This window comes from Rattus norvegicus, chromosome 6 (assembly GCF_036323735.1).
Source record: "Rattus norvegicus strain BN/NHsdMcwi chromosome 6, GRCr8, whole genome shotgun sequence".
Taxonomy (NCBI): domain Eukaryota; kingdom Metazoa; phylum Chordata; class Mammalia; order Rodentia; family Muridae; genus Rattus; species Rattus norvegicus.
This window is the reverse complement of record NC_086024.1, coordinates 37,489,152-37,516,335: the sequence shown is the minus strand read 5'-3', so window position 1 is coordinate 37,516,335 and position 27,184 is coordinate 37,489,152. Positions and strand designations below refer to the sequence as shown.

Genomic DNA, 27,184 nt, shown 5'->3' with positions numbered 1-27,184 from the left:
GAGGAGTAGAAGGCAGGAAATAATCAAACTCAGAGCTGAAATCAACCAAGTAGAAACAAAAAGGACCATAGAAAGAATCAACAGAACCAAAAGTTGGTTCTTTGAGAAAATCAACAAGATAGATAAACCCTTAGCCAGACTAACGAGAGGACACAGAGAGTGCGTCCAAATTAACAAAATCAGAAATGAAAAGGGAGACATAACTACAGATTCAGAGGAAATTCAAAAAATCATCAGATCTTACTATAAAAACCTATATTCAACAAAACTTGAAAATCTTCAGGAAATGGACAATTTCCTAGACAGATACCAGGTATCGAAGTTAAATCAGGAACAGATAAACCAGTTAAACAACCCCATAACGCCTAAGGAAATAGAAGCAGTCATTAAAGGTCTCCCAACCAAAAAGAGCCCAGGTCCAGACGGGTTTAGTGCAGAATTCTATCAAACCTTCATAGAAGACCTCATACCAATATTATCCAAACTATTCCACAAAATTGAAACAGATGGAGCACTACCAAATTCCTTCTACGAAGCCACAATTACTCTTATACCTAAACCACACAAAGACACAACAAAGAAAGAGAACTTCAGACCAATTTCCCTTATGAATATCGACGCAAAAATACTCAATAAAATTCTGGCAAACCGAATTCAAGAGCACATCAAAACAATCATCCACCATGATCAAGTAGGCTTCATCCCAGGCATGCAAGGATGGTTTAATATACGGAAAACCATCAACGTGATCCATTATATAAACAAACTGAAAGAACAGAACCACATGATCATTTCATTAGATGCTGAGAAAGCATTTGACAAAATTCAACACCCCTTCATGATAAAAGTCCTGGAAAGAATAGGAATTCAAGGCCCATACCTAAACATAGTAAAAGCCATATACAGCAAACCAGTTGCTAACATTAAACTAAATGGAGAGAAACTTGAAGCAATCCCACTAAAATCAGGGACTAGACAAGGCTGCCCACTCTCTCCCTACTTATTCAATATAGTTCTTGAAGTTCTAGCCAGAGCAATCAGACAACAAAAGGAGATCAAGGGGATACAGATCGGAAAAGAAGAGGTCAAAATATCACTATTTGCAGATGACATGATAGTATATTTAAGTGATCCCAAAAGTTCCACCAGAGAACTACTAAAGCTGATAAACAACTTCAGCAAAGTGGCTGGGTATAAAATTAACTCAAATAAATCAGTTGCCTTCCTCTATACAAAAGAGAAACAAGCCGAGAAAGAAATTAGGGAAACGACACCCTTCATAATAGACCCAAATAATATAAAGTACCTCGGTGTGACTTTAACCAAGCAAGTAAAAGATCTGTACAATAAGAACTTCAAGACACTGAGGAAAGAAATTGAAGAAGACCTCAGAAGATGGAAAGATCTCCCATGCTCATGGATTGGCAGGATTAATTTAGTAAAAATGGCCATTTTACCAAAAGCAATCTACAGATTCAATGCAATCCCCATCAAAATACCAATCCAATTCTTCAAAGAGTTAGACAGAACAATTTGCAAATTCATCTGGAATAACAAAAAACCCAGGATAGCTAAAGCTATCCTCAACAATAAAAGGACTTCAGGGGGAATCACTATCCCTGAACTCAAGCAGTATTACAGAGCAATAGTGATAAAAACTGCATGGTATTGGTACAGAGACAGACAGATAGACCAATGGAATAGAATTGAAGACCCAGAAATGAACCCACACACCTATGGTCACTTGATTTTTGACAAAGGAGCCAAAACCATCCAATGGAAAAAAGATAGCATTTTCAGCAAATGGTGCTGGTTCAACTGGAGGGCAACATGTAGAAGAATGCAGATCGATCCATGCTTATCACCCTGTACAAAGCTTAAGTCCAAGTGGATCAAGGACCTCCACATCAAACCAGACACACTCAAACTAATAGAAGAAAAACTAGGGAAGCATCTGGAACACATGGGCACTGGAAAAAATTTCCTGAACAAAACACCAATGGCTTATGCTCTAAGATCAAGAATCGACAAATGGGATCTCATAAAACTGCAAAGCTTCTGTAAGGCAAAGGACACTGTGGTTAGGACAAAACGGCAACCAACAGATTGGGAAAAGATCTTTACCAATCCTACAACAGATAGAGGCCTTATATCCAAAATATACAAAGAACTCAAGAAGTTAGACCGCAGGGAAACAAATAACCCTATTAAAAAATGGGGTTCAGAGCTAAACAAAGAATTCACAGCTGAGGAATGCCGAATGGCTGAGAAACACCTAAAGAAATGTTCAACATCTTTAGTCATAAGGGAAATGCAAATCAAAACAACCCTGAGATTTCACCTCACACCAGTGAGAATGGCTAAGATCAAAAACTCAGGTGACAGCAGATGCTGGCGAGGATGTGGAGAAAGAGGAACACTCCTCCATTGTTGGTGGGATTGCAGACTGGTAAAACCATTCTGGAAATCAGTCTGGAGGTTCCTCAGAAAATTGGACATTGAACTGCCTGAGGATCCAGCTATACCTCTCTTGGGCATATACCCAAAAGATGCCTCAACATATAAAAGAGACACGTGCTCCACTATGTTCATCGCAGCCTTATTTATAATAGCCAGAAAATGGAAAGAACCCAGATGCCCTTCAACAGAGGAATGGATACAGAAAATGTGGTACATCTACACAATGGAATATTACTCAGCTATCAAAAACAACGAGTTTATGAAATTCGTAGGCAAATGGTTGGAACTGGAAAATATCATCCTGAGTGAGCTAACCCAATCACAGAAAGACATACATGGTATGCACTCATTGATAAGTGGCTATTAGCCCAAATGCTTGAATTACCCTAGATCCCTAGAACAAACGAAACTCAAGACGGATGATCAAAATGTGAATGCTTCACTCCTTCTTTAAATGAGGAAAAAGAATACCCTTGGCTGGGAAGGGAGAGGCAAAGATTAAAACAGAGACTGAAGGAACACCCATTCAGAGCTTGCCCCACAGGTGGCCCATACATATACAGCCACCCAATTGGACAAGATGGATGAAGCAAAGAAGTGCAGACCGACAGGAGCCGGATGTAGATCGCTCCTGAGAGACACAGCCAGAATACAGCAAATACAGAGGCGAATGCCAGCAGCAAACCACTGAACTGAGAATAGGTCCCCCGTTGAAGGAATCAGAGAAAGAACTGGAAGAGCTTGAAGGGGCTCGAGACCCCAAAAGTACAACAATGTCAAGCAACCAGAGCTTCCAGGGACTAAGCCACTACCTAAATACTATACATGGACTGACCCTGGACTCTGACCCCATAGGTAGCAATGAATATCCTAGTAAGAGCACCAGTGGAAGGGGAAGCCCTGGGTCCTGCTAAGACTGAACCCCCAGTGAACTAGACTATGGGGGAGGGCGGCAATGGGGGGAGGGTTGGGAGGGGGACACCCATAAGGAAGGGGAGGGGGGAGGGGGATGTTTGCCCGGAAACCGGGAAAGGGAATAACACTTGAAATGTATATAAGAAATACTCAAGTTAATAAAAAAAAAAAACAAATATATTCACATGACACATCTATAATAATTATAAGCTATGTATTTTATTGACAGGGAACTTAACATATATATGCTTATTGTGTAGCTATACATATAAATATGCACACATGTATATAGACATACGTATGCAACAATGCATATAGAAAAGAGGTTAATATTTCATTCTATCCCAGTGAGTTACTTAAACCTAAACACGAAGCCAATACATCTTTCACATTCACTTGTTTTAACCAAAGACCTCAGCAAAATGCATTTAAGAGGCATACCATTTTGTTTTTCAAATTATCTTATTTTATGTGTATAAATGTTTTGCCTGAATGAATATATGTATGCCACATGCATGCCTGGTATCCAGGAAAAGTCAGAAGAAGTTGCTGAGTTCCCTATAACTGGAGTTACAAACCATTGTGAGCAACCAGGTAAGTACTGGGAATCGAACCAGGGTCCTCTCCAAGAGCAACAAATGCTCTTAGCCATTTAGATATCTCTCCATTCCCACTAGCATGATTTTAAGATCAATGTCTAATCTAATAATAAAAACGCAGTTTATTAGAGTCAAAAATACAATGGATTTTCAATTGTTTTGGATTGAATTATTCTGTCACCATTTCTAATATATGCCAGTACATTCTATAAGAGAAACATTAATTCTGGAAGCTGCAATGGCAGAAAATACTTTAATGGTCTTAACCAAGTCTCTTAGAGTAAGACTTAAACTACCCAGAGAGTTACCTTCATCTCTATTAGGTAGAGGGAAGGGAGCAACTAGATAACAAATGTCCTCGGAAAACACAAGTGGGGAATTTTTTTAACACTTTCCCTATTAATAGATTGGTTTCATTAGCTCTAGGAAAAGCACGCCTGCTTTATAAGCAGCTGAAGTGGTTTTATGGTGGAGAAGTATTTACAAGCAGTTTATTAATAATAAAAGTGGTTTAAGAGCAAAATTCTTCCTACACCCTGTTTATTGCATACTAATCCTGCAGTGCATGCCAATTTCTATACAGTTCGGGAGACAAGTGGTAGCAATGTGGCAATTATGGAATTGCTGTGGATTTTAGACACACAGCCTCCCTTACAGGTTATTGTTTTAACCAGGATGCTTTCAGAGTGAAAGAGAGCATTGACAAGTCTTTCATAAAAACAGGTATCAAAACAAAACAAAACAAAACAAAAACAAAAACAGGTATCAACTGGTACTACTCGAGACAACCAGAAGATATTTAGAAAATATCATTCTAATGAATACCACTAGTAGAGGTGGAAAAATATGTGATCCAGGCACATATCTGTGTGTGGGTGTGCACACTCATGCACGCTCATACAGAGGCCAAAGAAGAATGGTGGGTATCTCCTATCATTACCCGCTTTACTGAGACAGGCCTTTCACTGAGCCTTAAGCTCAGCTAGGCCGTCTGACCAGAGAGTTCCTGAGATCCACACATCTCGAACCCACAATGTTGGGGTTACAGGCATGCATGGTCATGCCCAGATTTTGTGTGGGTAGTCATGGACTTGAACTCAGGGCTTCTTGATTTAACAGCAAACATTCCGACCCAATGGGTCATATCTCCAGCCCTTTGGGATTTTTTTCTTAGTTAGTGTTACAAACAAAACCCCATGAGAAAGGAAATAAATAACATTTTCTTACCAAGATCAATGTATTTAGGGTCCAAGGGTGTGCCAATAGAATTGCAAAGAACAAGCACAAACTGTAACCAGATAAAAGAAAAAAAGCATATCAGAATTCTTGTAAGAATATCAGAGCTCTTGCTTGTGAACAATACAGGACGTGTGCGTCACATATCATGCTTATCTTTCCCAAGCATCAGTAACCTGCAAATAACTGATAAAACTTCAGTACAAAGAAAAGCAGGCCAAAGGAAAGATCATCTACAGCACCGACATCACAAGCCATGAGTTGCAATGGAGGCCGATTTCTCACATAGCAAACACGGTGGTTTTAGGAGAGCACAAGGCGAGTGGTCCAGCTGCTTCTCCCATCATTTACTCTTCTAAAGTCCCGATGCTCTAGCACCGTCACACACCCTCACTTCCCCATCTATCCAGCCACGCAGAAGCAAGCCAAAGTAATTGGTTACCGTTGCACCAAACGTCTCCATTTCATTCTCCTCCTTTGAAGCAGTATATGGACAGTATGAGAAATTCAGAAAGGCGCAATTAATTCAAGAACAGTGGCTTATATCCAAACAATCACGAGTGATTTTAGGAAAAACACAATGTACACTTTATGTTATGCTGTTCTAAGTTGGAAATTTCACCTTAACTATTAGTTGTTGAATCATGTACTAACGATACTGTTTTACTTAAATGTTTTCCTAACAAGCTCAATAATTTCATATTAATTCTGTGTGTTGTTTACATATTTTCCTAACAATGTCTCAAACACTGTTTAACTATAAAAGTAATCGTAGCGATAACAGACTAAATTCTTTCCATCTACTACTTAAAATAGGTTTGTCTGTTGCCTTAGCATAACACAAAAATGTGCTTTAACATTCCTGCTTAACAATCATGTCAGTTTATAAGTTTCCAGAATCAAATACTGCACAGGATTTCTTAGGAAAACTGGCACTCTCCCCACTTCCTACTCGGCAATGCAGTGATTCTCAAGGCGTCTAAGACTTTGACCCTTTAACACAGTTCCTCATGCTGTAGTGAGGTGGTTGTGGTAACCCTCAACCAAACAACTATTTTCAGTGCTACTTCAGAACTGAAATGTTGCTACCATTATGAATTGTAATTTAAGTATCTGATATGCAGGGTATCTGACATTCAACCCCTGTGAAAGGGTTGTGTTACCCCCAAGGGGTAGGGACCCACAGGTTGAGAGCCACCGCTCTAATGCTTGTTACTTATGTCCCAACTCTAAGCAGCATGCTTTTTGTTTACTGAATGATGGTTGAGTCTTCCTTTTGGTGTTTTTTGAGACAAGATTTTATTTTGTAACTCATGCTGGCCTTGAACCCGGGCAATCTGCTGCAGCTGCCACAGCCTCCTAAAGTAGAATTACAGGCAGGAGCCACAGTACACAGCTTCTAGGTAGCATGTTCCCAGTGCTTCCTCTTGCTTTGTTCAGTCTACTATGGTACTCAGTGCTTTCCCACTGTGAATCAAAGGTGCTTGGCTCTCTCCATCCACTTTCCCAGTGCCCTGTCCCACACTTCAGTGACCACTTCTTTCTGCTTTGAACATAACTTTGGTAGGAGCTTCTGAAGTGTGAAGCCTCAGTGATTACATCACTTTGAAGACACAAAGACTCTCAGTGATCCCTGACTTCTGTTTTAGGAAGACTGTTAACATAAGCAGGTTTTAGGGTTATGGTTCGGGATTTTTCCCTGGCCTCTCATCCTATGTCTTTATTACTAACGTGAACCTCCAACTATGCCCAGTTAAGCATATCTTCCTCAGGGAGTCCAGCATGAGGCAATGGGCTGACTAGATGCACCTGCTTTCTCCTGGAGCCTGTCCTCTCACTGGAGTCTCAGATACGCCTCTAAGTGGGCAGCTGATCCTCTTTACCATGGGGACTGGGGCTTCTGGGCTCTCTCCTCTCTCTTAGTTTATTCCTATTTGGTGGCTTTTACCCTGAAATAACTCCTTAAAATAGGTACGTTTGGAAGGAAAAATGTTGTTGACCTTGCACATATAAAAAAAGTCAGAATTCCACTCTCACATTAGTAGTTTGCTTACAATGAGAAATCCTAGACAGGAAGTATCTTCCCTCAGAATTTTGAGGGCAATTCTCCAAGCTTTTGCTGATGACTAGTTGAATGCCACCCTAAGGTCTCATCTTGTAAAATCTGCTTTCTCTTGAAAAGCAGGGCTGGGGTGGGGGGCACCGTGGGTTTGTGGGTTTGTTTTGTTGAGTTGTATCAGTCTGATCCCCAGTGTTCTGAAAATGTACAATGACATTCCTTGATGTGGAAATGGTTTTAGTCACTGAGCGAGGTTTCTTCTCATGGAAAACCTCAAGGGAATTTTGCTTTTTTTGTTCTCCCTCCCTCTCCTCCATATCTGGAGTATGTATATGTATGTGTGCTCACACATGGGGTGTATATTTGTGCACATGCATGAGGAGGACAGAGGTTGACCTCCTCATTATGGCACACTTTACTACCAAAGCACGATCTCTTGCTGAGCCCAAGACTGGCTGATTTGGCTGCTCTGGCTGGCCAATTTGCCCCAGGAACTTCCTCTCTGAGCTCCCCAATGTGGGGAGTACAGGTGTGATGTATCATGAGAGCACACATGCACTTTAAATAAATAAATGTAAAAGGATTTTTCTATAATTCTAGTTTTGGTTCTTAGGTTTAATGTTTTTATTATTCATTTTTGAGATGATTATAATGACATCATTTCTCCCTCCCCTCCAAACCGTCCCATATACCCCCTCCTTGCTTGCTTTCAAATTTCTAGCCTCTATTTTCCTCAGTCCTTATGTTACATACATTTGGGGAGTCACATACACAAAGATTTGTGTATATACATATATTTATTTTACATGTATGATGTTTTGTCTACATGTATATCTGAGCTTCACATACGTACAGTGCCCATAGAACCCACAGGAGGGTACTAGATCCCCTAAAAATGTAGTTATAGGCCGTCGTTAGACACCATGTAGGTGTTGAGAGTCAAGGCAGGTCCTCTGGAACAGCAGCCAGTGCTCTGAACCTCTGAGCCTTTTCTCCAGCCCTTATTTTTAGTCTTACTTGGTGACCAAGCTTCGGTCTTGGCAGATGGCAACAAGACTGGGTCTCTGTCTAGAGGGACACCTGGGTACTTGCTTGTTCCTATGTCTCTTCTGTGGTTTCTGTATGTTTTCTTGCCTGCATCACATCTGGTACTCCCAAACTGTCTTTCCTCGACCAAGCATGCCACCCTCTTCTGCTCCAGCATTCTGTAACAGTTGCCTCTAGCCACAGTCCATGAACGCCCTTCTTAGGCCTGCTGATGTGATCCCCCTGGCTCACTTGCTCTCCAAGCTCCACATGCTGTTGTCCTTACCTCTCTTTCCCCTATGGGCCTGTGACTGAAAATACTTGTACTGCTGCTTTAGTTTGTTCCAGGAAAACAAAGCCAAGTGGGGCTGTTCAAACAACCACCTTTAACAAAATCTCTGTTCAAAACCCAGCTCATCTTCTTTTCAAATACATACTTTTGCAATTTCTCAAATTGTTAGCATGCTTTTTTAAAAAAATTATTTGGGTAATATTTTTTATTTTGTGCTATGAGATTAATTTTTAAGGCACTATATCTCAAAATGAAAATAAATTTATCCAAGTCAAAAGCTACCAAAACTCATGTAACTCCATCAGTATTTCTGCTAGAAGTCAGATAACCATTTTTCCACCTGTGACATATCTCAGAGGCAAACAGTTTCGGTATGGAAGCAGTTAGCATGAATTGCCAATGTCTGGCTGGTAGGAAAAGAGAATCGGAAAGAGGTTCTGACAGACGTCCAGGAGAGCCAGTGTTCTACCCTCTGCAGTGCCCATGCTTGAGAAGGCTGGTAACTAGAGCCCCAGCTCTGCCCACTGCTAACAACACATCAGTAACTTAAGATACCAAAGGGTCCTTACCTGAGGGTGATTTTCATCAGCTTTTGTGGCCAAAATGCAGAAATCGCCACACGTGGTGATAGAAATGAGACTCTTCACATATTTAACATATTTCTCATTGTTTTTTGTGTCCCAGAAAACAACACAGTACTCTGGACGATCGGGTCTGGTGTATGCATAAACCACAGTGTTGGAACAATAGCCCCACTAGGGATGGAGAAAGGGGAGGAACAGAAAGGGGAGGAACAGAAGTGGGGAGGAAAGAAGGAAGATAGACTATTTAGCTTGGGAAAGAAAAATCACATTATTTTTATTTTCGAAATAGTCTAACAGTTGCTGTTATCAAGGCTAAAAAAAATAGATCCTACAGAAAAATTTCTAAAAGTCACAATAAAACACATTTTTAAAAGCATGTTCTACAAAAATAAACTTAGCTTGTCTAACTTTCGTTATTTGTAAAGGTTAAGTTCCAGGGGTAAAAATTTTCAGTAGTTAATCCCTGCTTTGGGGATGGTCCAGAAAGATCAACTTCTATTAAGGGCAAATTCTGGATCTCCAAGACAAAATTCAAAATAGATACTTTGTCTTTTTCCTGTTCATGGTTTTTTTTTTTCAGAATATTTTTATCTTTCTACATTTCATCCAAAACAAAATACAGAAGTCTCTCTCTCTCTCTCTCTCTCTCTCTCTCTCTCTCTCTCTCTCTCACACACACACACACACACACACACACACACACACACACACACAACTTGCTGAGGAATAATCATGTTCAGGTCTTTTGGCTACAACTGCTCACTGAACATCTACATCACAGAGTCCATTGGGAACAGAGCATATACACTCTCAGTCTCCCTCTGTCTAGTGTGCCAGGACACTCATGGAGTCTTAATCATCTGTACTCACAGCCAGCACTATACTTATGCTATCACTAAAAGGTCAGTCGTGTTCATGTCCAGCTCTCATACCACTTACTAACATCAACTTTGGCTTTCAAAGACTTCAGTTTACAAAAACAACGTTATAAAGATACAATTTTCCCAAACATCCTTCCTCCGTTTCCCTGTCATTGGCATCATACATGACTAGGACACATTTGTCACAACTAAGAACTAGACTGCACACTCGTCAGTAGCTTTGCCCTAACGTCCTCTGAGATCCTAGAATCTCCCGGTGGCTACGTTACCTTCTGTCATATCTCCCTGGGCTCCTTTGGGCTCTCACGGTTTCTCAGTCTCATGGTTTCTCAGCAGAGGACAGAATTTTAAGTCAGGGTCCTTCAGTTTGGATCTGTGTGGTCTTTTTCCTGTGCTTACATATTACTGGTGTGTAGAGAGACCACCACTGAACTGTCATGACATGTCCCCTCATGTCATATAAAGATCTATGACCTCCACGTGACATCATGGAGGCGGTTAACCCTCCTTCGCTTAGCCAGAGTGCAGTTTGCTAGCTTTGCCACTGAAAAGCCCCCTTCTTTTTCTCTTTCCAAGCTAGAAGGATGGGAGACTCCTCCTTCTAGAGAGGCAGTATGTAACTTAGAATACCTCTGTAAGAAAAATCTGCTTCTTTTCTTCCATTTATTTTTTTACTCAAATAACATATACATCCCTATCAACTCAGAAGCTCTCCTTTCATAACAAGCTATAAATGAAAGCTACATTGTTCCTTTTTATTTATCACACACACAGATCACAGTCCAATTCTGGCTACTGTAAGCTATAGCGGGCTATCTATCATGTCATCCTTTTACATCAGAACACTTCCTGGTTGCCTAGCACTATAAGATGCTCCATGCATATCTTACATTTTCTCTACCCTAGTTCTAGAACCAGTCATTCCTCCAAGGCGTTTTGACCTTTAAACATTAAATACATAAGAGCAGGCCCTCTTCCCCCTCTGCTCTCCTGCTCTGCTATGCTGAGCTGTGTCTGTTGTGTGTGCTGTGTGTGCCATATGCACTGTGTGTGCTATGTGCTGTGTGTGCTGTTGTGCTGTATGTGCTGTGTGTGCTGTGTGTTCCATGTGTGCTGTGTGCTGTGTTCTGTGTGTGCTGTGTGTGCTCTGTGTGCTGTGTGTGCTGTGTATTCCATGTGTGCTGTGTGCTGTGTGCCGTGTGTGCTGTGTGTGCTGTTGTGCTGTGTGTGCTGTGTGTGCTGTGTGTTCCGTGTGTGCTGTGTGTTCCATGTGTGCTGTGTGCTGTGTTCCGTGTGTGCTGTGTGTGCTATGTGTGCTGTGTGTGCTGTGTGTGCTGTGTATTCCATGTGTGCTGTGTGCTGTGTGCCGTGTGTGCTGTGTGTGCTGTTGTGCTGTGTGTGCTGTGTGTGCTGTGTGTTCCGTGTGTGCTGTGTGTTCCATGTGTGCTGTGTGCTGTGTTCCGTGTGTGCTATGTGTGCTATGTGTGCTGTGTGTGCTGTGTGTGCTGTGTGTGCTGTGTGTGCTGTGTGAGCTGTGTGCTGTGTGTGCTGTTGTGCTGTGTGTGCTGTGTGTGCTGTGTGTGCTGTGTGTGCTATTGTGCTGTGTGTTCTGTGTTTGCTGTTGTGCTGTGTGTGCTGTGTGTGCCGTGTGTTCTGTGTGTGCTGTTGTGCTGTGTGTGCTGTTGTGCTGTGTGTGCTGTGTGTGCTGTGTGTGTGTGTGCTGTGTGTTCTGTGTGTGCTGTGTGTGCTGTGTGTGCTGTGTGAGCTGTGTGCTGTGTGTGCTGTGTGTGTGTGTGCTGTGTGTTCTGTGTGTGCTGTGTTCTGTGTGTGCTGTTGTGCTGTGTGTTCCGTGTGTGCTGTGTGTGCTGTGTGTGCTGTGTGTGCTCTGTGTGCTCTGTGTGCTGTGTTCTGTGTGTGCTGTGTGCGCCGTGTGTGCCGTGTGCCGTGTGTGCCGTGCACCTCATGCATGCGCTCTGCCTCTGAGCCACAGTCTCAGCGCCTCTGACCGTCTGAGGCTCCACAGCCCCTCACTACATGTCACAGGTCACCCTCAAACTCACAACCCCTCTGCCTCATCTCCCAACAGACAGTAATATGAGCATGAGCTACTACGCCGATTGCATAGCAATTTTCATAAAAATTACCCCAAGCTTGTTTTAGATCATGTATTGTTTATCTCATTTTCCTCTTCGGAGCCACTCTGCCCTTCTCCACCCTTCCCCATCCCTTGGGAGGAAGGGGTGATTTCTGTGAGCCCTGTCCTGTGGACTGCTCTGCTATGTGGTTCTGTTGGGGTTTGTCCATGAGAAGGTACAAGGAAGAGGAAGAAAAGGGATGTTTATTCCCTGATCCCCCCGCCTGGCAGCCATGGCCTGTGCCCATGGGTTCCAGGAAAGTATTCCCCTGCCTTGCTCTCTGAGCCCAGGGCTGCTGATGGCATCTGGGATCTGCTAACCCTGCCTTGTTCTGTGAGCCCAGGGCTACTGATGGCATCTGGGATCTGCTAACCCTGCCTTGCTCTCTGAACCCAGGGCTGCTAATGGCATCTGGGATCTGCTAAGCCCTGGTGCCTGCTTTACCTCCTTTGCTCTTCCTTTCATCTCAGCCACACCCTGGAATGAGGCCTTCTGTTACTCCTGTGAGTGTGCCATCTGTTTCCAGAGAGGTCTGGACTCTTAACGTCATTTTAACCGATTCAAGTAAAAGCTGCTACTTTTAAGAGCTTCATACACATCTACTAGTTTCTTGCTTAAAAAGCTACAACAGGTTTAGTTTAAAAAAAAAACAAAAAAACCACACTGTTTTATAACTGCTCTTAATACCTTATAATCAGGTCGGATATTTGCAAAATATATAAAGGAGTCAACAGCTAGAGCAATCTTCAGTCCGCCTCCTTCCCAGGACAGAGAGCACATCTGCTTTCCTGGAACTTTCAGGGTGCCTAGATGCTGTGGGGAAATGTAAATTACTATAATGAACATATAAGGTTTGAATGTGCCAATACTACTCCAGAAAATTCTAAAAATTAAATTTATTAATAGTACCACTGAGAAGGACAATGTTTATTTATGAGAATAGTGCTTACATACTAGTATCTACCATTTGTGACTCATTGAAATAGGTTTTCTACAAATAAATAATCATGCCAAATATGGCAGTGAACACCCTTCAGAGGCAGGTGGATTTCTGTGTGAGACCAACCTGGTCTACACCCGAGTTCCAGGACAGCTAGGGCTACATAGTAAGACCCTGTCTCAAAGGGAAAACAAATAGATCACTTCACAATAAATTATAACTGAGAAATTTAGGACAGGCAGATATCTGTTTAATATCCAAAGACATTTAAAGAATCATCTTAAAACCCAGAAATATGAACATAAAGTAAAAACATTATATAAAATACTAATCAAGTTAGTGATTTAAAGGAGACATTTATTTGGGTCATAGAGAAAATATCCTAAGTAGCTATTTCCCAGCAGTTTCCTATGTCAAATGTTTAGATTTCTAAACTCACAGATTATAAAGTGGTGACTATAATAGAAACTTTAAAAACACTCTTTAGGCACATGCTTAATATCTGAGACTGCTGCACAAATGTCCCTCAGAGAAAGTGTGGCAAGCCGGACTTCCTGCTCATTTCCCTGCTCACAGCCTAGCCTGCTCTCAGTGGGGAGACAGGTCCTGAGTGTGTTTACCTCGCCAAACGGTGTGTAAAACTGCACGATGTTGACGTCCTTGTCCTGGGTGACTACTTTCTGGGAGCCTGCCACAGCTAACACACTGCCAATGTGGTTCCACTGGATGCCGACCACATACATGCCCGTGTCGATCAGCACCGGGTCTGGTCGAGAGGGAGAGAACCAATGTGGCAGCTGAGTCACAACTTAACCTAGAGAACTTGACAGTCTGAAAAATAATTTTTAAAATACTTTTAAACTTCTCCAACTTAAAAAACAAAAAATTCCTTACTTTGGTCATTCTCATGTCTCATTATTTGGCATCTCCCGTTGTCAAAACAAATTGCCAGGCATGGGCAATCGGGCTCCACGTAGCCTTCGGTGCCATGGTACCAATGGATCCCAGCAATACTGATCGCTCCGGTGACGTTCACCAAGCAGTTCAGTTTCATTTTCATCTAGGTACAAGTGGTTAGCTGAGGTTTAATAAGTGCATTCTAAAATGGTCAATTTAATCTGCACAAGTATTGAAGGAAGATCAATATGAACAGACTTGAAATCTTCCCAGAGACGAAATCTTCAGGACTTACTGGTTATAGAACCCAGATAAATTACTTCTCTGACTTTCGTCTTTCCCCGAGTATAAAATAAGGACAAAAACACAGAGAGATAAGTCAGGTGAGGTAAGCTTGTTATCCCAGCACTCCAGACAGGAAGATTTCAAGTTTGAGGTAAGCTTGGGCTACATAGCATGTACAAGGTCAGTCTCAAGAATATAGGAGACCTAATCTCAAAATATAAATTAAAAAAAAAATCCTACACTCACGCTCAGAGTTTTTAATGAGACTCAAATGACAGTAGGAGATCATGCATTCAAGGCCAGCCTTGCTATTCATAGCCTGGGCTATGGAGTGAGATCATGTCTCAAGAAAAAGAAAGAAAGGTAAGACAGGGGTGAGGAGAGGGAAGGGAAGGGAAGGAAGGGAAGAAGAGGAGAGGACAGGAGAGGGGAGGGGAAAGGGGAGGGGAGAGGGGAGGGGAAGAAGGGAGGGACGATGGGGAAGGGAAAAGGTAGGGGAGGGGAAGGGAAAGGGGGAGAGGAGAGGGGAAGGAAGGGGAAGAGAGGAGAGAAGAGGGGAGGGGAGGAGAGGAGAAGAGAGGGGAGGGGAGGAGAGGAGAAGAGAGGAGAAGAGAGGAGAAGAGAGGAGAAGAGAGGAGAGGAGAGGGGAGGGGAGGGGAGGAGAGGAGAGGAGAGGAGAGGAGAGGAGAGGAGAGGAGAGGAGAGGAGAGGAGAGAAGAAAAGAGGAGAGGAGAGGAGAAAAGAGGAGAGGAGAGGAGAGGAGAGGAGAGGAGAGGAGAGGAGAGGAGAGGAGAGGAGAGGAGAGGAGAGGAGAGGAGAGGAGAGGAGAGGAGAGGAGAGGACAGTTTTACAGGGAGTTTTACCAGGGAGTGAAATTCTTCTTACAAACAAGTCTGACCTACCAATAGATAAGAAATCTATCATGGCTCCACTTCTCAAAGCCAGAACTTTCTCCAGATCATTCTGCCCAAACTGACTGCTTCCTTTCCAGCTGTGGTGATAAAATACAAAAGCAATTTGATGGGAAGGGGCACATGTTAGCTCATAGGTCAAGGGTGCTGCAGTCCAGCACGGCAGGAAGGTAAAAGCAACAGGAACTCTAAGCCCTTCCAGTCAGGAAGCAGCCAGAGGTGTGTGTGTGTGTGTGTGTGTGTGTGTGTGTGTGTGTGTGTGTGTGTGTGTGTGTGTGTGTGTGATGGACACTAGCCCAGGGAACGGTCTTCACTCAATCAATCAGAGACACTCTTGGGGCTAACCTAATCTCTACACTCCTTCTCAGGAGTGCCCTGAAGTTTGTCTCCTAGGTGATAGCTGACCAGGTTGACAAGCAACACTAACCACCATACCTGCTCGATTTGACTGAATTTTCTCCCTCATATATTAAATCGGTTACGATTCTTTTCACAAACAAGCTCCAGTTGCTACAAAAACTATCTTGGGTACCCTGCATAAAATCTCTGATCCAGGCACCTGCAGACTTAAAAAGAAACGTACACAGCCTATGACCCTTCTCATTACCCTTCAGCTTCAATGCTCTGTCATCTTGTCTCCAGCAACGGGAAATCAGGACTAAAGCTGCACTCTGCTACATTAATTCGCCCTAAAGGAACTAAACCTGGGCTAGTAGAAACGCTTGCCTGGCAGTCAAGGAGCTTTCCATTAGACCCAGTGCCTGCAAGACTGAGCATGGTGCAGGTGCTCCTTCAAACCCTAGAACTCTGGGGGTGGAGACAGGAGAAGCCAAAATTCAGATGTGCAGCAACTTCCAGCCTGGTCTACATAAGACCCTGTCTCAAAACAACAACTAGCCCCCACCCCTGCTTTGGTTTATTGCTGTAAAGAGACACCATGACCAAAGCAATTGTTTTTCTTTTGGTTTTTCAAGTCAGGGTTTCTCTATGTAGCCATGGCTGTCCTGGAACTAGCTCTATAGACCAGGCTGGCCTTGAATTCAGATATCTGCCTGCCTGTGCCTTGTGTGTGCCTGTGCCTATACCTGTGCGCCTCTCTGTGTCTCTCTCTCTCTCTCTCTCTCTCTCTCTCTCTCTCTCTCTCTCTCTCTCTCCCTCTGTCTGCTGTCTCTGCTGCCTCTCCACCTCTCCACCTCTCCACCTCTCTGCCTCTCTCTCCGCCTCTGCCTTTACCTCCTGAGTGCTGGGATTAAAGGTATGCACCGCCAATGCCCAACTCCAAGGCAATTCTTATTTAAAAAAAAAAAAAAAAGGATTTGATTGGAAGCTTTTTATAGCTTTAAAGGTTTAGCCAATGATCAATCATCATGGAAGGAAGCAAACAGGCATGGCACTGGAGCAGTAGCTGAGAGCTTTAAATCCTGATCCCAGGCATCAGAGAAAGAGAGAAGAGAGACTGAAACAGAGACAGAGACAGAGACATAGACAGAGACTAGGCCTCATATGGGTTTTTGAAATCTCAAAGCCCACCCCCAGTAACATACCTCCTCCAACAAGGCCACACCTCCTAATCCTTCCCAAACAGCACCACCAATGGGAGCATTCAACTAGATAAGTCATGGGAGCCATTCCCATTCAAAGCATCACACCACACACCCCCAAAAAAACTAAGATTTGTCTTTTAACTTTTAAAACTGTTTAGATGATTAGAAAATTAAAACTGAATTGAAGACCAATTCTATAAATTATTGTCACTATCATAATGAAGGCAAACATATATAAATGACATCTAAAATAATCATCGAAAATTATGCATACAATATACAAACACAGAAAGTTCTAATACAATAATGAATATATACACTTACTATAAAATTTCCTTGATTATCATAAATGTGTATTTCTCCATTTGCCATTCCAAAAAGTAGGATCTTACTATCTGCAGACCAGGTCACATGGCACAGCTGAATTCCCTTCAGGTCTTTACCCCAAATCCGATTCCCTGAAACAAAGCAGGGCTATTTATTACGAGCTCAGAGCCGTGGTCCTCCAACAACTGCTTTTGAACACTGATTCCCTAATGCGCTCTCACACTTCTCACAGTATGCATGCAGTCCCTCCACTAACTTGGTCAATATTTGTTAGCGTTCATATAAGCTCTATCACACTGAGGCCTTCCAGCAGCGGCTGTTTCACACTGCCTCCTGTCCCTTCCACACTCAAGGTGGGGAGGGCCTCACTCCCAGTCAGGTGAGTGAGTCATCTACTCTAGAGAAAACACAGCTCTCTCAAAAGCAGCTCTTCGTCCGCTCGCACCCTCCAACATCCAGAGCATAAGGAACCCAGGCTGGGCCCTCTGCAGTGGGGAAGGCAGCCCCCGAGGAGCTCCTGTATGAGCCGGCCTCCATCCAGGCCTGTGATCAGCCCCTTCCACAAAGCTCACCCTCGAGATTATCCCCATTTCTCTTCTTAAACTCTTCTCTCCAAGCCCGGCTCATGCATGTTTAGATAGACATCAGACCCCTAAGCACCTTGAATACAAACAAACAAAGCAAACCCCCTCCCTGCGGCTGGCACTGCCCTATTTCTACAGTCCCTCCCAGCCACATTTTTTACTTAATTACAGGTGTAGCAGGTCTCCCTTCCTTAAGGTCCCCTCAGTTCTCCAGTCTGCCTGCTGCCACACAGCTCCCCTAAAACGTCCTGTGTGAGGCTGGGACAGCCTGATGCTGAGGCCAACTGACAACGGGCCTCCTCCTACTCTTTTCCTGTCTTTTTGGGCCATGCTCTCCTTCTTGATACTCTTTTCTCCCACGAGGTTTAGGGAGTTCTTTGTCTCCAAGACTTTTACTTTCAGTGTCTTTTCTGAAATGCTTTTTTCTCCTCCAAAGCTATTCCTTAGCCCTGAGACACCTGTGGTTAATGCCTCAGTACATGCATCTCCTCCTCTAGGGAGTCCTCCCTGATCTCTCCCCATCTGCCTTCCACTGTTTCTACATGTTCCTGTATGTTCCCTGTTATAGCGCTCATGTCATTACCATTGGCTGCCGATCAGTGACGACCTATGACCCAGGGTCACTTCTGACACAGGTCAAGAAGGTTCCCACTGTTGAGCCATGAGCGCCTAAGCTACAGCTGCTGCTTTCAAGGCTCTCTGCTACATCAGGTAATACAATGAACACACCACTGAATCTATGACAGAGACTTCAAACCGTTTCTGTCAGGCTGAGATGCAGACTCACAGCAGGCGCAGCCTCACTGGAGACTATAATTTGAAAGAAGGGGTATTTTAGGCTATAAAATATGACAACGGCATGTTCTGCTCAACTAGAAATACAGATTTTTCTAATTTTATACTTTTGAAACTAAAATCTATATTTCTATACAATATGATGCAATACAACATGAAATTGTATATTTCTATACAAATAATCAATATGAAGATCAATTATACAAAAGCCATATTTAAAATGATACTGAGAAATTAATTCAGCTGTTTTCAGTACCACTGTAGGGAAGTGAAACAGTAGACTTGTCTTGAAAATACTTCCAGGTCAGAGGTAAAACCAGAAGGTGGTTCCTAATGTCATCAAATCATATGGCAGTCACATAACAGATGTTTTTTCCTTAGCATCAATTTTTCAATCAGAATGATAATTAACTTAAATCTTGAAAGGAACTGGGCAAATCCCGGTCTCTGGCCAATGTCCAGTGAATGCATTACCGTCTACCGAGCCGACAATCACAGCTCCGTCTTCGTACACAATGCAGATCTTCTGCCCATCAGCGTTCCAGCTCATGCTTCGAACCACCGACTTATTGCGATTGTTGATCATCTCCTCGTACCAAGAACCTGTGTTCACAAGTTAAAAACCAGTCAAAACCTTCACCTTCATCAGGCCAGGAGTCGGTGACCCACACCTTTAATCCCTGCACTCAGGAGGCAGAGGCAGGCAAATCTCTGAGTTCAAGGCCAGCCTGGGCACAGATTAAGTTCCAGGACAGCTAGGGTTATACAGAGAAACCCTGTCTTGAAAAAGGAAAAAAAGGAAAAAACAAACCTTTCACATTTATCAGCCAGTGCTTAAAGACTGATAATATTTTCTGGGCACTGTCATGCACAGCACCAATCCTAGCACTTGGAAGACTGAGGCAGGAGGATCATAAGTTTGTGGCCAGGCTGGGCTACATATTCCAAGACCCTGTCAAGGAAGGAAGGAAGAAGGAAGGAAGGAAGGAAGGAAGGAGAGAGGAGGGGGAATGTAGGGAAATGTTGCTAACTTCTGAAAACACACTCTTGGATAAATTATTGTAAAGTGTTCTATAACCTAAAACATTTAACTTCAAAGCCTTCAAATCACCACAAACAGGCTTGACACTGTATTATCTGTAATTGCTTCAAGATTATCTTAGAACATATGACAATATCCCTCTCTTATTTTATATTTCTCTCTTCTTGTCAATTAATGAAATGAAATTGTGTTTGCTTTTTCAGGCTGGAAACAGATGATTCTTCTAAAAGTTCAACTTTTCCTACTGGGTGATCTATTCAGACAGTGAGGAAAAAGAACAATAACAGCTTTACATGTGTGCATAAGCTCCTGTGATGATTAACTATTACATTAATTATGATTAGAAATACAAGCATATTATTAGATAAAAGAACCTGATTTTGGAATTTTTAAAGATGACTTCAGAGAGATAACTCAGCAGGGAAGGGTGCTTGCCCCCGAGGCTGAGGACCAGTGCTCCATCCCTGGAACTCACATGACAGGAGAGAAATGACTTTCAAACATTGTCCTTGACCTCTGCACATGCACTGTGACATGTTAGGCACACACAGTACACATGCAGAGGCACACAAACACCTCTGGCTTCACAGCCATCTCTACTCACCCGCACATGCTCCCACCAGATGGCACACACGTACACATAATTAAAAGTAAATCTTTAAAAAACAATTTGTTAACTAGGGTGTCCAGAATCTTTTTACAAGTGTACATTTGTAACTACGCCTTTCCAAACCTTAAGAAAATAGGTGCTCTGAGTTGTTTTACCAATAATAGAGATGCATCTCAGTTAATCTTTCTCTTCCTCTCCCCTCCCCAACCCTTCCCTTCTCCAACTCTCTCAGAGACAAGAGGCACAAGCTGTGAGTCATTCAGCAGACATGAGATAAATTGAATCCACAACAGCAAAGGAAGCTAAGAGGTCCAATACAGGAAATACTATAAAGGAAGTCTTGCCTTTGATTTCCTCATAAATATTTTTATCTAATATTAACTCCAGCTGACCACACAGGAATTGTTTCTTATTGGAAATCTGGGGGGGGGGATTATTTTATATGGAAACTATTCTACGTGTCTCAGTTCATTGTAGCAATGTCTACAGTTACCTAACTCACTTTCCTAACGTGGGGTAACAGATCAAAGAGCAGGATGGAGCCCTCTTGCTGGCCACAGGTCTTTCGCAGAGATGCTATTTCCCCATCCAAATACTGTGCTCAGACTCTGGACTGTGCAAGATCAAAGCAGCTCTCCTCAGCCAGAGAGATGGCTCAGGGGTCAAAGGTGCTTGCTGTCAAGCCTGACAACCTTAGTCTAAGCCTAGGGTCTCACATGATGAAGAGAACCAAGTCCTGCAAATCGACCTCTGGCCCCCACATGTGTGGCGAATACATATATACACAAACGATAAATGTTTTAAAATTTTAGCATGGCTCTCACAGGCTAGAGAGATGATTCAGTAAATAAAAGGACTTGTCTGCTCTTGCAATGGACCAGAGTTCAGGTCTCAGCACCCCCACAAGACCATTCACAGTTATACAGAGAGAGAGGCAGAGACAGAGACACAGAGACACAGGCAGAGACACAGAGACAGACACACAGAGACAGACACACAGAGACAGACACACAGAGACAGACACACAGAGACAGATCGTTTTTAAGCAGCTGTCCTAATATACCTTTATACAGCATCCAGACAATAATAAGCCCATTTTGATCACTGGTAGTCAACTTCTGATACTGTTCATTCCATGTTACAACTTGAACAGCACCTAGAACATTCAAAAAAATCAGAAACTCTAAGTTGACTATAATTTGTTTCAGAGTTGTATCTTTGTGTAAATCAGCACAGGATGTTAAAATCAATATAGTTTGTACAGTCAGTCTCAAATGTTAAAACTTAAATATGAATATAAAAACTTAATGGGATGCTATTACTAATGTTACTAATTGTCTGCAACAATGCAAAATACTGTCATATATACCTCTGTCTCCCACCTTCAAAGGCCCTCTCACAAGCAGCCAATAACAGTGCCATGGAGCTGATGTGGAGCAGATCAAAGGAGGACTTCACACATCCTTGGGGTATTCCATTTGCTCTCCATCGGTATGTCCCATAATTTATTTTCTCCTTCCCTCCCATGCCAGTTTCCCACGCCGTTCCACACTCTCGAGTACATCTTAAGCCTCTAGGTTCTAGGAATGACTAATTTCATTTTCTTCTCCCTAAATACTTTAGTGTGTATTCCCTAATGATAGTCTCTTTATAATCCATACTCCAAATCAGAAATTAACACTGAAGAAATATCATCTAATACAGTCCATTCAAATACCATCAACTGTCAAGAAGTGTCCTAAACAGACCCTTGTTTTTCTCACTCTAGGACCCCACCTAAGCTCCTTCAGTTCTGTCCTTTTAGTATCCTTTAACTTGGACTCACAGACCAGATCCTTTAAGAGGGTAATATATTTATTTAAAAATAAAAAAAACAAATTTTTTATAGATAACAAAATTTTATAATGTACAAATTAATAGCCAGGATTTTTTCAGATTTATCAGAGATGATATTTAATTTCTGCAAAAGTGTTGGATAATATCCCCACTATCATATTGGGCATACAAATTATAGCTCAATAAAAATGATTACATTCAATGCTATTGTTATTTAAATAACAGTATTTAACATATTTGTTTGATATTTCTACACTAAGTAGATGATGACCTAAACGTCTAAATGGAATTAAAAAGCTATACGAAGCCAAGTGGTGATGGTAGCATATGCCTTTATATCCAGCACTTGGGAGGTGGAGGCATGGGGATGTCTCTGAGCTTGAGGCCAGCCTGATCTACAAAGCCAATTCCAGGATAGTCAGGGCTACACAAAGAAACCCTGTCTGGGAAAACAACAAACAAACAAACAAACAAACAAACAAAATGTTAAATGACTCACCGCTATGGCCTTCAAGATTCTGGTTCATGGAAAGGTTACTAGGAGCGGCTAGACCCCTCAGTTTTGAGTCATCTAAAACAATCAAAAAGAAGCCTGTGATTAAATATATAAAGGTAAAAGATTACAAGATTCTGATATATTCATGAGAAGGGTGTGTGTCTGTGAGATGCTATAAGACTTTTTAAGCTCTTTCTCCTGCCCTGACTTCCTCCTGATACAACTGTGAGCAATAGTACACAGCTATCTTGCAAGACATTGTTCTATCAAAATGAAGCAAAGAGCAACATTAGCTCAATGTATTAAATATTCAATCACCATTACATAATATTCTCCCAAAAGATCGTAAGTAGAAATGTATAGGACATAAATTAAGATCTATAAAACTTATAAGGGATTAAATAGTGGAGATTTTAGAATCTAGTTTTTACTGTTTCCCAGAATGTCATGGTCATGCATGCATTCAGTCATCCTTTCATCCATCCATCAAAAACCAGTGATATGTACACCGTGTCTAGGCACTATGGGAGATTCTGGCTATAAAATAAGCAAAACAGCCCTTTCCCCTTTCAGAAAGCTTGCATTCCATGGGAGGGAGAGGGTCAGACAATACATACATACAAATCCCTTTTAAAACATTAAAACTTTGTAATGACAAATACCATAAGCAGGTATTATAATTTGGGAAAGTGGAGGCAAAATCAGAAACAGTAAGAAAACTGGTTAATTTAGAGTAAGGTGGGCACCAGGGAAGCTTTCTAAAGAAATAATATCTTAGCTGAGACACAACATGTATGGCAAAGAGATGCAGGGAGCGGGCAGTCTCCCAGGAGAGCAAACAGCAACTGTAAAGGCTCTACACCTTTCAGGAACCAAGAGAGGGCCTTGCAGGCAACAGAGGGAAGTGACCACACATGGAGCTGCAGTGACAGCCACAAGGAAAGTCAAGACACCTTTGAAGGAAATTACTAGAATTTTACAGTTTATAATCACCTAGAAAATGTGTTAGACATAAAACAGAGCACTTAAAAACATTTATTTTAAATATACAAATGTTATGATAATCTTGGGGATTTGTGAAGATGGGGACTATAAAACTCAATCCTTAAGAAATCTACCCTCTCAGATACTATGAGTGGGCGAAAAGATGGCTCTGTAGTTAAGAACATTGGCTGCTCTTCCAGAGACCCAGGCTCAATTCCCAGCACCAACATGGCAACTCAGAACTGTCTGTAGCTCCAGTTCCAGGAAATCTGAAACCTTCACACAGACATATATGCAGGCAAAACACCAATGCTCATAAAACAGACAGAAAGCATTTTTTAAAAGACACTGTAAAAAGAATATTTATTCTCAAAGCAGAGAAAAATTCAAGTGTTCTCTAAACACTATTTATAGACAATATAAATACACAGTCTAACACTGCACTGATTAAGAAAGAATAAATGTTAACCCTGGTGTAGTGGAACATACCTTTAATGCCAGCACTCAGGAAGCAGAGGCAAACAGATCTCTGAGTTCTAGGCCAGCCTGAGTGAGTTCCAGAACAGTCAGGGCTACACAGAGAAACCTTATCTTGAAAATCGCCCCTACACACAGTTCTCAAATGTGTGTGTGTGTGTGTGTGTGTGTGTGTGTGTGTGTGTGTGTGTGTGTAAGGAGAGAGAGAGAGAGAGAGAGAGAGAGAGAGAGAGAGAGAGACTTTTTAAAAGATCAAGTGGAAATAAAATCTAGCTGGCGTGAGAACAAAATTCTGACAAAACTGATCTTACAAAAAAAACACTTTACCAGTAACCACTGGATCTAACAGGCTTGATAAAAGAATGTACCATTAAATAAAGCATCTCCTGTAGAGAGGGCACAGTCAGCAAAGTACTTGCTGTACAAGTGTGAAGACATGACCTCAGATCCCCAGAACTCATACATAGCACTGGTTTTGGAGCATGCACTTGTAATCTCAGAGACAAGACAGGAGGCAGAGACAAGATAGGTCCCTGGAAGTTTCTAGGCCAATGAACTGGCCTACATGGCAACTTCTCAGGCTAATGGGAGGAGACCCTTGTCTCAGAAACAGTGGCAGTAGGGGCTTGATAGATGGGTCTGTGGTTAAGAACACATCCTGTTCTTGAAGAGAACCAGTGGTCAGCTCTCAGCACCTACAAACTATCTGTAACTAGTTGCAAAGGGAAGGATCCAACACCCTCTTCAGGCTTCCACAGGTTCTACATGCATGTGATACAAAAATACATTCAGGCAAAACACACATACACATACAAACAAATCCCTTTTAAAACATTAAAACTTTGTAATGACAAATACCATAAGCAGGTCTCACTGTACACCAGCCACTTTTTCCTACCAATTTTCTACATCCTCACTGGTGATGATCACTTACCTGTCTGTGTCTCTAATCTCAAAACTTTCAGTAATCCGTCCTCACCGCCACATGCTATGAACCCTTGGTCCTTGTTCCAGGATATACATTTCAGCTTCACATTATTGGGAACAGCGATCTGTAACAGGAATCACAGTGATGCTAGCTTTTCACAAAGGAGTTGAAAGATCACCACAGAAAAATTAGCTATTATGAAAACGGCTGTGGTCCCCTTAAATGTTCCAAGCTCTAGCATTCTGTAAAGAAGTGCACATGGGGTTGGGGATTTGACTCAGTGGCAGAGCACTTGCCTAGGAAGCGCAAGGCCCTGGGTTCGGTCCCCAGCTCCGAAAAAAAGAACCAAAAAAAAAGTGCACATAAAGGAAGATGATTGCCAAGGAAGCCATGGGGGGGTGGGGGAAATCACCTCATGGATTCTTTAAAGGAGGGAACTAAGACATAAATGCGTATCGCTGCTCTCACTTCCTTTCCCACACCACACTTATTTTTTCCTCTCTTAGGGGAGCCTGTGATAATCTATCATCTGGATCAACAAGTAGCAGAGGAAAAGACCCAGCAGCGTTCAGTGATCACTGTTTATCACTAAAAAGAAACTTGGCGTGACTGGAATGTGGAAGAATCCTGAGAAAAAACTGCTGGATCGGCCAAGAACTACCCGCTGGAGGAGGTAGGTGACGGAAAGACGGAAAGGGGGCTGGGACAGCCGCCCGCAGTCCTGGGAGAATGCAGGTACCGCCAGGATACAGGAATGGAGGCGGGCGCGATGGCGGTCCCCAAGAGAAACTCACTTTCTTGCTCAGGTAGAAGAACATCGTGGGAACTCGGAGAAGATGACCGGCAGCGGCCAAGGCCCGCTATACATAACGCGTTCTACACCTCCATTTGCGAGCACCGGTGTCTCGGAGAAGCTCCCGTCGCCTGGCAACCAGCGCCGCCCAGTCGCATCCGGGGCGCTTAGAGGACTTCCGGTGTGGCCTCCGGCCTGGTGCTGGTTGTCGTGCGCCTGCGCGGGCGATGGGGTTGCTGTGTAGTTGATGTAAGTTGAGGTCGATTGGCTCTTCACTGCCACTGGGCCTGTATCTCGACTTCGAGCCTTTCTGCTTTCAGGTTAGCGACCTGCCATCCTTGTCACCCCCAGCGCTCTCCCTTCATCCCCGCCGCTGTGCTACAACACCACGCTACCAGCATGCATCAGGTGTCAGTATGAGCTAAAGTATGAAGCCCCTTCCAAAAAAAAAAAAAAAAAAAACGGTCTCAAGAATTCTGTGTTTTCCCTCTAATCGCTCCACCCGACCCAGGCTTGAAAGGAAAAGTCGCTTGTTGCATTTGGTAGGCTGGCACCATCGGACAAATAAAAACGCAGTGCAGATGTGCCTTTTGAGGACTGCATTCTTTAAAGGAACTACAGAACTCTATGAAGCAATTTAGGAGTCGGCACGATCATTTTGCGTTTGAATGTCTTCTTAGGGTTCCTATGGCTGTGACAAAACACTAGGACCTAAAAGCAAGTTGAGAAGGAAAGGGTTTATTTGGCTTACACCTCCATATTGGTGTTTATTATCTAAGAAAGTCAGGACAGGAACTCAAACAGGGCAATAACCTGGAGGCCGGAGCTGATGCAGAAGCCATAGGGGAGAGCTGCTTACTGGCTTGCTCTCAATGGCTTGCTCAGCCTGCCTTCTTATAGGACCCAGGACCACCTGCCTAGGCACCACCCACAATGGGCTGAGCCCTCCTCAACAATAACTAGTTTTTTAAATGTCTTACAACATTTTTCTCAAGGATCCCTCTAGTTTGTGTATCAAGTTGACATAGGACTAGCCAGCCCAGAATCCTTAAAACACCTTAAGAATTATGTCAAGAGTCCTTATAAAAGGAGTATGTGTGACCTTTGGGTCATGAAAGCTACAACTGCCTTGTGGCATACCCTCCCATTTAAAATTATTTGAGGTGTTAGGCCATTTCTGTCCTGAGAGCAATTTTTCCATATTTCTCTTAATTTTTATACATCTTCCATCATCACGTGTACACATACATGGAAGCACACGTGCAGACCAGAGCTCCACATCATGTACCATCTTCTCGAACTCGGCCAGCTCATTTTCTGAGGCAGGATCTCTGAGTAACATTGGAACTTACAGTGTGGGCAAGACTGCCCAGCCAGTGAACTCCAGCATCACTTGATCCCACCCTCAACCCTGGGGTTACGGGAGCAGCACAGCTAACCAGGCTTCTAGGGGTCCTGGGGGTCCACACTGGCCCTCATGTTTACAGCAAGCCCTTCACCCACTGAGCCATTTCCCCATGCCCCCATTGTCCTTTTTGGGGTATCCTA

The 27,184-nt window shown here is 42.8% G+C and overlaps 1 protein-coding gene and 1 long non-coding RNA gene across 5 annotated transcripts in view; one reads left to right on the top strand and one right to left on the bottom strand.

The window, feature by feature from the left end:
- The window catches only part of Wdr35 (WD repeat domain 35), a 59,835-nt gene extending 34,056 nt beyond the window's left edge, over positions 1 to 25,779 (bottom strand). The window contains exons 1-12 of one of the 4 annotated variants that reach the window (XM_006239885.5): positions 25,638 to 25,779; positions 24,850 to 24,967; positions 22,458 to 22,529; positions 21,186 to 21,278; positions 18,945 to 19,073; positions 17,089 to 17,222; positions 14,022 to 14,187; positions 13,748 to 13,893; positions 12,875 to 13,000; positions 9,157 to 9,342; positions 5,653 to 5,685; positions 5,202 to 5,262 (exon numbers count right to left, since the gene is read on the bottom strand). In XM_006239885.5, the coding sequence (XP_006239947.1) occupies positions 5,202 to 5,262; positions 5,653 to 5,685; positions 9,157 to 9,342; positions 12,875 to 13,000; positions 13,748 to 13,893; positions 14,022 to 14,187; positions 17,089 to 17,222; positions 18,945 to 19,073; positions 21,186 to 21,278; positions 22,458 to 22,529; positions 24,850 to 24,967; positions 25,638 to 25,661 (1,288 nt within the window). In that variant the 5' untranslated portion in view covers positions 25,662 to 25,779. The remainder of the gene's footprint in view (positions 1 to 5,201; positions 5,263 to 5,652; positions 5,686 to 9,156; positions 9,343 to 12,874; positions 13,001 to 13,747; positions 13,894 to 14,021; positions 14,188 to 17,088; positions 17,223 to 18,944; positions 19,074 to 21,185; positions 21,279 to 22,457; positions 22,530 to 24,849; positions 24,968 to 25,637) is intronic. The other 3 variants (XM_039112765.2, NM_001099340.1, XM_063262347.1) reach the window with 3 other exon arrangements.
- LOC120103509 (uncharacterized) lies at positions 25,748 to 26,221 on the top strand. Its single transcript, XR_005505794.2, has 2 exons — positions 25,748 to 25,885; positions 25,957 to 26,221. It is a non-coding gene; the product is annotated as an uncharacterized LOC120103509 (long non-coding RNA).
- The last annotated feature ends 963 nt before the right edge of the window (positions 26,222 to 27,184 follow it).